Below are 8798 nucleotides of genomic sequence, written 5' to 3' on the forward strand. Positions count from 1 at the left end.
TTAGCTTCGTTAAGGAGCAGATTAATGAGTTAAAACCGTCTTGACAAATCGTTGGAACAAAACTTAAAATAATTTTGTCTAATAAGCACGCGCGATTATTAAGTGTTGCTTTTATTTGGAAGAACACGTCGCAGTGTAATTTCTTGAGTACAAGGTTTCAACTCGCGATCAATTTCACTGTAATTAATTGTCTTTCGATTTGATGGCAGCAAAAAAAGCTTTGTGCAAAAATGCCATTTGGTAAACATTGGTAAACAGACACTAAAAGTTGCTATTCACTCAATTGACGATACTCAATTAAATTACCAGAACAGAGGCTGATTTCTGATGAAAAATGCCAGTAAACCGATGGCATGTTATGTTAAAATGAAAGCCTTCTTTAGAAACAAACTCAGCCCACTGAAGTAGTGGTTCTTATTGGTCATTTGTCTTTGTTACATCAGGCAGAGGCAATGTAATCGTAATGGTGGCTATATAATTTTTCTAGTTTGTCCACCGGAGAAGCGGGAAAGGTATCTTTGAAAGCAGTTCAAATCGCAAAGAATAATTGAGAATAAAATGTCTCCGCCCAGGAACTATTAAAGGGTTCTCGTTGAGTGGCGTTCAATGGGTAAATTTCTAAGGAGTTTCCCGCCAATAGCCTTGGGTCACTTCGACAGGTAATCCCCCATGTTGTCGAGAAGCAAGACCAATGTTTAGGTCTTCGATAGTCTCGGTAAAAAACTGGTAATTCTGAAAGGACGACTATTTTTGTGAGTGTCGTTTCTTGTGTAAGTGTTAAAAACTCTTACACAACTACTCCAAAAGCAAAAACGAAACCTTGCCTAGTAAAATGCACAATTAAAAACTCGAATTTAAAGAGCATCCATTCATATCTGATAGATAGCAACACACTACAAAATACAATACAAACTTGCTAATATGTTTGGTAGTGTTACCTGACTTTTTAAAGGTTATACTCTCAGTTGTAAACATAGTTGGTTGAGACAAACAATGCTGGATGCGATTGAGCGAAATTTATTCGGTGTAATTCAAACAAGCGATAAAAAACGTAGGCTTAGGTCTTGATCAACCCACTATTTGCAGTTTCATTGAGTTCTTTTAGTCTTAATGCGTGATTAGCAGGTAGTATGGCATGAAAGAGAAAATAATTGCATGGCAATGCACTTCGAACTACAGTTAATATGAAGGAGGGACGAGATAGCTCTGAAAGTTTCTAAACAACAAGACACATTATTCAATATGACAAAAAATGAAAATTGAATTTGATAACTTGAAATCACCTGGAGGGCCTAGTGGGAATTGCTTTATTTGAAAATCTCTGAAAAATAATGCCAGTGCTCAATTGCGTAGCATTCTTTCCCACAACTATCATTCTGTGTCGTGAAACATCTCCTGACAAAGCGACAAATTTTGCCCAATTTGCATGCTCGGGAAAACAACTAGATTCAATACTACAAATGTAAAAAAAATACCACGATTACATGTGTATACGCGAAGATTTATCGCCTTCCATGTTGCCTGGAGGGGTGCGTGAACATTTTGTTGAATTATTTAGAAAGAGAGGATTAAAAATATCATGACTGAAGTACATGTCTTGACCAAAACGTAAAAACTGATAAAGTCGCGGGCATTCTTTTCTTCGCAAACGACCGCAATCGCGGCTCGTCTGTGAGTAACGCTATGTCCTTTGTCTCACAGGAACAGAGAGTTAAGCCTTCCATTCAATCAAAGTGTTAAACACATGCATAAAATGTATACACAGATTAGTGGATATATTGAGACAGCATTTTATCTCGGCTTTGTAAAAATTCCCTTGGAAAACCCAAAATGGCAAAAATTTATTCTGTCAGTGTTTTAAAGATATTCACTTAGAATTCAATTCGATTACGCGACAGTATATATGCGCGTATAGTTTTGTGCCTGCCTGATTTGACTTTTGTATTCAATTTATCGCAATTAAAGTGCAAAATTTATGCAAATATACATAGATTACGAAGTATACAACATATCGGAAAACGATTTGTCCTCATTTTACATACAATAATTAGAGAATCAGTTAGGCTAATAGCAATGAAGTTAAGTAATAGTGCAAGAGAAGAAAACTTCAGAACTCTTTCAAGTCTCAAATCTTCGTTCGAGATTTCGAGCAGTTTCAAAAGTTAGTGCGGCGATCTCTCGACAATGGCACTTGTCAAAGAGATTTGACGTCCTGCATTATTCATGATTCAACTCGAGTCGCATTTATAAATAACTGCAGTATTGATGAACACTTGTTTGCTGAACGCCCAAACATCGCACACACACACACACGTCGAAGCTCCGAGACGATATGCAATCTCAACATCTCTACACACATTTCAACTCCGGTCTGGCTGCGTACAAGGACGGGGCAAGCGGACAGAACATGGATTTTCCATACTCGCCATGCAGAATGCAACAGCCAACACCGAGTTTCTTTGGCAGTCATCAAAGCGCTGTTCCCAGCTACATGCCCGTATCCACGAGTCCAGCGAGCGTTTATCAACCCGCTGTTTCACCAAGCCCTGACGGCACAGTGAACTACGGACCCACTGCTGTGTCCGTTCAAAATCCCCCTGGAGTGAGCCCGAACGAAAATCAACATTTGTACTACCCAACAGAGACTGGTTATCCTCAATACCCGTGGATAAAAGGCGGCGAAACGCACTGGTGGCCAACCACTGGAATAACAGCAGGTAAATATATAGAAATATAATGTTGTCCTTTATGGCTTTCCAATAATTCCCCTATTGCTTGTTTTGCTATTAATCTAGTTAAGTTATTTACTTTAATGGTAGAGATAATATCAGATGACCTTTTGAGTTGTGTCAATATTTATTATGCCGCGATCTTTGAATGCGAGCTCTTATAATCTTATTGGGTTTACTCGTCCATATACAACCGTAATTATCTATCATTTTATCCTATGCCTCGCTAATTTTGTCCCAAGTCACACGTGTTTTGTCTTTCGCTTCAAGCATCGCTGTCAGTACAACCAGAGGTTGCCTTGCATACTATTTGCTGAAAATGTTTAAAGAGAGATTATGGCGGTTTACTGTCGAATCTTGTTATGCTATTCAAAGCTTGTGAACCCTTACGCATACGCTCTTTAATTGAAAACATCGCATTGCTTTGCTTTTAAGACTCTACTTCCTTTATTTCCCAAGAAGTGGTCGGTTAAGGCGAGCGCCTAGGGAGTTTGTAATTATAAATCATTCGCCTTGTCGCGTCTACTTCAACAAACAAAAATTTATTCAAACGACCAGGATAAAGCTGTTTTGTTCTCCCGTGGATCAGTTATACGGTTCAGCCAACATGCTCGCATTTCAAGTTTTCAATATATCATAACAAAACACGTTTTCTTCACCCTTTCAGCCGTAATGGCAAAAGAAATCAAGGTTTACGTGTAAGTTTAGGTTAAGTAAAGTCTACTGTGAGAATTTCCTAATATATACACGCAGAAATCGTGTTTGCTAGGCTTCGGGGATTAGTTTCTTGGCAATCTCACAACGCTTAAATTCAATTTGAGAAGTTTGTAATGAAGTCATTTCACATGAGCAGAAAGATTTCGCGAGAGAAAACGTTGGGGAAACGATAAAACCAAATAAAAAAACTGTGAATGTGATTACAGAATCGTGGGAAGCTGTACGTAAATCCCTGCTCTTACAAAACTCTTCACCCACGGCATTTTATGATTCGTCATTCAATTTGATTCAAATGCAAATATCATGATCAGTATTTTGCCAAATTATTATCCGGATATAAATTGTGAAATGCAAAATCCATAAAAAAAACCTAAGCAACGAAGCTAAACCGAACGACATCAATCTTGCTAGAAAACTTCATTTAAATTGTCCAAAAAATTATTGTGTGTTGATGAGCAAAGACACTCAGTATATACGTAAGAACTAGGAAATTAATCTGGCCGGCATTCATAGCGTGTGCTTATAGGTTTTACCTTACGATAAGTTTTGCCAAAAACACTTTCTTATATACAATCGGAAACTACTTCATCATAGAAACGGTGCCAGTATTAATTAATATATAAAAACGACGTACACATGCAATATTATTATCTTAGAAAAAAGATAACCCTGATTTCATTAAGACTTCAGTCGCCTCGGAATAGGCTCCTGTGTCTAGCAAGTGGAATCTTCTTACCTCTGCTGTATTGCATTGGTCAAAACAAATATACAACAGCATTTATTGGATTTTCCTATTGTGTTCGGCTGTTGTGGGAGACTTGAATCAAAACAGATTCATGCAAGAATTTAGCACTAATCGAGCCATGGTATTTGACCCAAATATGCAAAAGAAATAGAATTTCTCGTTTAAACCTCGAACGTGATTCTAAGAGAACTGATTTGTAAAACGCTTGTTCTTGCTAAAAGCAAGGGGTATTTCAATTGTCAGTTTCTATACCTAATTGTACGAGACAGGGCAAACTCCGTTAGGTCGTGAGGTTTCTCTTTTTCTCATCGCTTTTTGTGATCGTTACTACGCACGAAATTATTTGTAGTGCTCGGGCTCTCTAAGGATATTCAGGGAATTAGAAAATGCATCTGCTCGCAAAAACTCTTTGGCAAAATCCATAGATCAAGGCCTTGCAAGCAGTTATGTGAAATCTGAGGAAGAAAATACTCAACCAAGACTTTCCCTCTTTCATGTGCGTGTACAGGCCTAAACCAGAATTCTCGCCTGAGCGGAGATGACATTGGGCCGTCCAAGTTCAAGGGCAGAGTTCTCTAGCCGTTTGTAGGGCTTCTCGAGTATAAGAATAAAATCTCATATTTAAGGTCCAAAAACGTATAATTTTGCAGAGGAGAATAACGAAACCTTGCCTGCTAAAAAAAACACAAATGGCCAAGCATGACTCGTTCAGGTTTTTACCTGGGCCAGGGACGAATAAAGAAGTTTCTTAAAGCAAATATGCCTACTCAAATTTCCCTGATGCTCTGAAGATTGGCGACTTCAGGTTTCAATTTTGTTGGCAACAATGGAGTCGATCTTCTCTGAAATTTCCCCTTAACTCCTTCAATTTATTAATCTGCTTATCTTTCGAAGGGAACAAGATCATTTGCAGATATTTAAGATCACCTTTTCTATCGTCTTACCGCGCAAAATTTGCTTGACATGTCGTTTTTGAGCGCTAAGTTTTAAGTCCCTATTACTGCAATCGATAATTTGTTTCTGGCACATTTTTTTAAATTCCTGCATGTGGGTTTGTTTTTAGTAACACCAGCTAGCGTGTGGAGCACTCGACCAACGGAAGGAAAGAGAAAAAGAACAGCTTACACTCGGAAACAACTGTTAGAACTTGAAAAAGAATTCCACTTCAACCATTTCTTGACAAAAGAGCGCCGTGCTGAACTCGCCGCCCAGCTCAGCCTCACCGAAAGACAAGTGAAAATTTGGTTTCAAAATCGACGCATGAAACACAAGAAATGTTCCGGGGGTGCTACCGCCGGTGCCAAGGTGAAATCCCCCACCGGAGACTCTCTTGTGCCAACCAAGCCAATGACGCCACCGAATACTTCACCTCATAACAATGAACCGATATTGAAACCAATGACCACGCTACCAAGTTTGCCGCCATTATCCAGTAACATCACTCCAGTTATTACGAACGGTGCAAGTTCAGTTTTTCGTATGTAATGCAGTTACTGGCTAGCAATGATAATTAGAAACCGCTGCTAGGAGTCTTGCAAGTCAAACCAATTGGATGTTCGCGTTTTCTTTACCATTATCGCAGAGAATTTCAAATGTGGGCAGCACTAAAGGCACAAAGACAATCCTCGAGGCTCCTAACAGCGGTTCAATGTTGTGTTTCTGTAGAACTGATGTTTCTGCCTATGAAAGAGCTGGACTCTTTACATAGAAGTGTTAAATCGTGAACAAGAATTTCTACACGTTTGTATATATCATGAAATCCATAATCTAATGAAGACTGATACGCTGAAACTCTGGATTTAAGTCCAAGACAAAAGGACTGAACTATAAGAAGAACTTCTAAGCCATGACTAAAAATTTTGACAAGTAAAAACCAACTGACTATTGCACAATCACAATCAGCACCGAAAACTATTTGTTGTAAAATACTATTTTAAAATAATTTATTGTTTGAATATTGATTAACAAAAAAACAACACCGGGAAACTTGTTATTGTTTTGATTAAAAGCTTGTGTCCTGAGGAGGCTTCTTTCTTCGCAGTATTCGTCGCTACCTAGACACCATCTCTTGTGATCTTTTCTCTAAAATTTGTTCTTGCAATCGATGAAATCAACAGTTGTCAGCAACTGGTGATATATAAAGTCTTATATAGATGAAGTTTTTTGCACGAACAAAACTCGATTACTTCGCAGTTTAGTGATTGGGAGCAAAACTACACAATAAATGGGTATCGTCGAAATTCTTTTATTAAAACATGGCGTAAGATAATACAATACATCTCGTCTGCTCTATAGCAACCCACTTAAGAATGAATTGCTTGAATGCATACCTTTTCTAAGAACTATTTTGCACGCTCGTGCAAATTCATTTTTGCTCAATCCTCAACTTTACATAGTCATAGAGGTCGAATGACTGACTAAAACTTTTTACAAACAGAAACCAAATATGAAGATCGATCGAGAGCGCAAAAAAGAACGGTTACATGAATTTTTTCATAGAAATAATTTCTATTTTTCAAGTCAACCATTGCTTTATTGCTTTGTTGAAAACGACTTCGGATCCATGCCATGATGTATGTGTGATATTTTCAAACATAAATGTATGAATTGCTTTTCTTTTTGCAAGTGTACCCAAGCCAAACCAGTCCTCGGTGTATGCCTGTAGAAATAATAGAAACTCAATCATCATCTTGAATTGCACAACTTTACATGGGATGTCACTACGTAGGCTTGAAGAAAATACTAAGTGCACTGTCCATCGATCTTAATCTTTAGATACCACATACCTTCTGTTTTTCCATTGGTACAATATTAAGACTTGCATCGTAGAAGCCAAATAACCTAGAATGTTCCAATGAAAATTACTTATAGCGATTTACCTAAGTTTATGTGAATCATGTGATGGTTCACTACAAGATCCACTCACTGAAGATCTACTTACGCTGATTGCCAGGGAATGATGACGCCATCTTGAGGTCCACTGATCACGGTTATGTTTTTGAGTTTTGAAAAATTCTCTTTCTGAAGCCGATACTCTAAAGCATTGACATCGAAACATACAGAATAGTCCTCTAAGCTACTTTGAGATAATGGTTGCACTCCAAATGTTCACATACATTGTCACCGATGTTTTTCACATTGAATTCAAGTCAACTTACTTTGTTTATCGGCAAATTTTGAATTGTTATTATTATTGACGAGTGGCAAGAAGATGTTTCCAGCCAAATATTCTTTCGTATGCTTTGGATCTGTAGTTACACAATTGGGTCAATCAATGTGTACTTTAAGCCAATTTAAAAGCACGTCCTAATAGGTATTTTGTAACGTAGAGTATTCGTGCGATTCTGTGATGGAATTGTTTATTCAGCTTGCATGATGGTAATAAACCTACCGTTCCAGTAGTTAGCAATGGTCAAATGGTCTTGAAACCCTTTTTTGTAAAGAAAGCTGTGGAATTGAGCGAAACGAAAAGATTTAGACACGAGCGAGAAAAAGTCTGGGGTAACTTAAATGCACAATCTTCTGATGTAAACTACCATATCTCAAAAATATCTTACAGGTACAAATACTCTTTTGTCACCGAAGGAAGAAATTTTGCGAGCAACGATGGTACTAATAAACAAATTAACAAAAAGATGTTAGATGTGATCACTGATTAATCAAATTGTATCGAAAAGCCTTGAGTGACTTGACCATACTTCCGTACTCTCCCATCTGAGGACTGGAAAGGCTAATGAAGTTTTGAACATTATGATCGTTGCAGCTCTCAATAACGGCTCTTCCTACAAGACCACCTGTGATGTTGTTATAAAAAATGCAGTGAGGAGAGATGAGGAAGTGTTGTTGTGTGTTGTAATTGAACATTTATATACAATTCAGCCTCAGTTTTAATAACTTTGTATGAGGATGTCAATCTATCAAGCTAATTTTTTTTCTCTTATTTTTATATGATCCATTATTGCTTCGGTGAGATGTGATACCTTGGGAAAAGCCTATCAAATGGACGCCATCTTTAGACTTCGCCATAATTTCCTTCAACACTTTTGAAACTCCGTTAACTTGAACCCACATTGGTGTCGATAAGCTTTGAATCTCAGGATACAGTTTTATAACTGTGACATTTGTACCCGGATGTGCTTTTTCTATCATCGATTTCAGATCGTTCAGTGATTCGGCAGTGTCCAGAATGCCATGAATAATAACAACAGGCTTGTACGAACGAACTTCACAATATTGTGCGAATAAGAGCACTAAAACAAGCCACTTGGACATTGTGGATGCAACGTTCAATGAAAAACAGTGTTAGTTTCTCTATAATATGTCACACTGCCTGGAATAAAAATAAAAGCTTTTGCTATAAACACAGTGAATGATAATTTAGGCAAATATCAAATATGCAAAACGGATAAAACCAGTCGACCAGGAAGTTATACTCATATATTAGGTGAAAGGTGAGGTGAAATCTGAAATCATTTGTGAGGGATATTTTACGTCAATAAACCACTTGATAAAGATTATTTTGTATTACCCTATAACCCTATTTAATTGGTGATTTATTTTAGAAAAAATGTAAAACGCTGTTACATCGTTTTCACCTCAAAACTCGC

At 37.6% G+C, this 8798-nt stretch overlaps 2 protein-coding genes across 3 annotated transcripts; one reads left to right on the forward strand and one right to left on the reverse strand.

Moving 5' to 3' along the window:
- The first annotated feature begins 2028 nt into the window (after positions 1-2028).
- Positions 2029-6169, forward strand: LOC114516149 (pancreas/duodenum homeobox protein 1-like). The gene is made up of 2 exons (XM_028535548.1): positions 2029-2717; positions 5255-6169. Exons 1-2 carry the CDS (start codon positions 2333-2335, stop codon positions 5674-5676), a joined length of 807 nt encoding a protein of 268 aa, XP_028391349.1. The 5' UTR covers positions 2029-2332; the 3' UTR covers positions 5677-6169.
- A 261-nt stretch (positions 6170-6430) lies between these two features.
- LOC114516116 (lysosomal thioesterase PPT2-like) lies at positions 6431-8557 on the reverse strand. 2 transcript variants are annotated; one of them, XM_028535497.1, is made up of 8 exons: positions 8172-8557; positions 7890-7985; positions 7749-7803; positions 7583-7638; positions 7350-7439; positions 7133-7226; positions 6978-7032; positions 6431-6850 (listed from the first exon to the last, which is right to left on the reverse strand). In XM_028535497.1, the coding sequence occupies exons 1-8, from the start codon at positions 8461-8463 to the stop codon at positions 6707-6709; spliced, it is 882 nt and encodes a 293-aa protein (XP_028391298.1). In that variant the 5' UTR covers positions 8464-8557; the 3' UTR covers positions 6431-6706. The 2 variants fall into 2 exon arrangements, with proteins under 2 accessions (XP_028391298.1, XP_028391299.1); XM_028535498.1 differs by lacking the exon at positions 7890-7985.
- Between the last annotated feature and the right edge of the window lie 241 nt (positions 8558-8798).

The sequence above is a fragment of the Dendronephthya gigantea genome, unplaced genomic scaffold (genome assembly GCF_004324835.1).
Source record: "Dendronephthya gigantea isolate DGI-Jeju-01 unplaced genomic scaffold, DenGig_1.0 000005F, whole genome shotgun sequence".
Classification (NCBI taxonomy): domain Eukaryota; kingdom Metazoa; phylum Cnidaria; class Anthozoa; order Malacalcyonacea; family Nephtheidae; genus Dendronephthya; species Dendronephthya gigantea.

Excerpts from the sequence above, each read along its gene's own strand:
- LOC114516116 (XM_028535497.1), bottom strand. The coding sequence starts at position 8,463 with ATGTCCAAGTGGCTTGTTTTAGTGCTCTTATTCGCACAATATTGTGAA. Across the intron at positions 7,804-7,889 it reads TCAGATGGGAGAGTACGGAA|TACCATCGTTGCTCGCAAAA; the intron begins GTATGGTCAAGT and ends TTTGTTTATTAG. Across the intron at positions 7,227-7,349 it reads AAAATTTGCCGATAAACAAA|AGTATCGGCTTCAGAAAGAG; the intron begins GTAAGTTGACTT and ends TCAATGCTTTAG.
- LOC114516149 (XM_028535548.1), top strand. The coding sequence starts at position 2,333 with ATGCAATCTCAACATCTCTACACACATTTCAACTCCGGTCTGGCTGCG. Across the intron at positions 2,718-5,254 it reads AACCACTGGAATAACAGCAG|TAACACCAGCTAGCGTGTGG; the intron begins GTAAATATATAG and ends GTTTGTTTTTAG.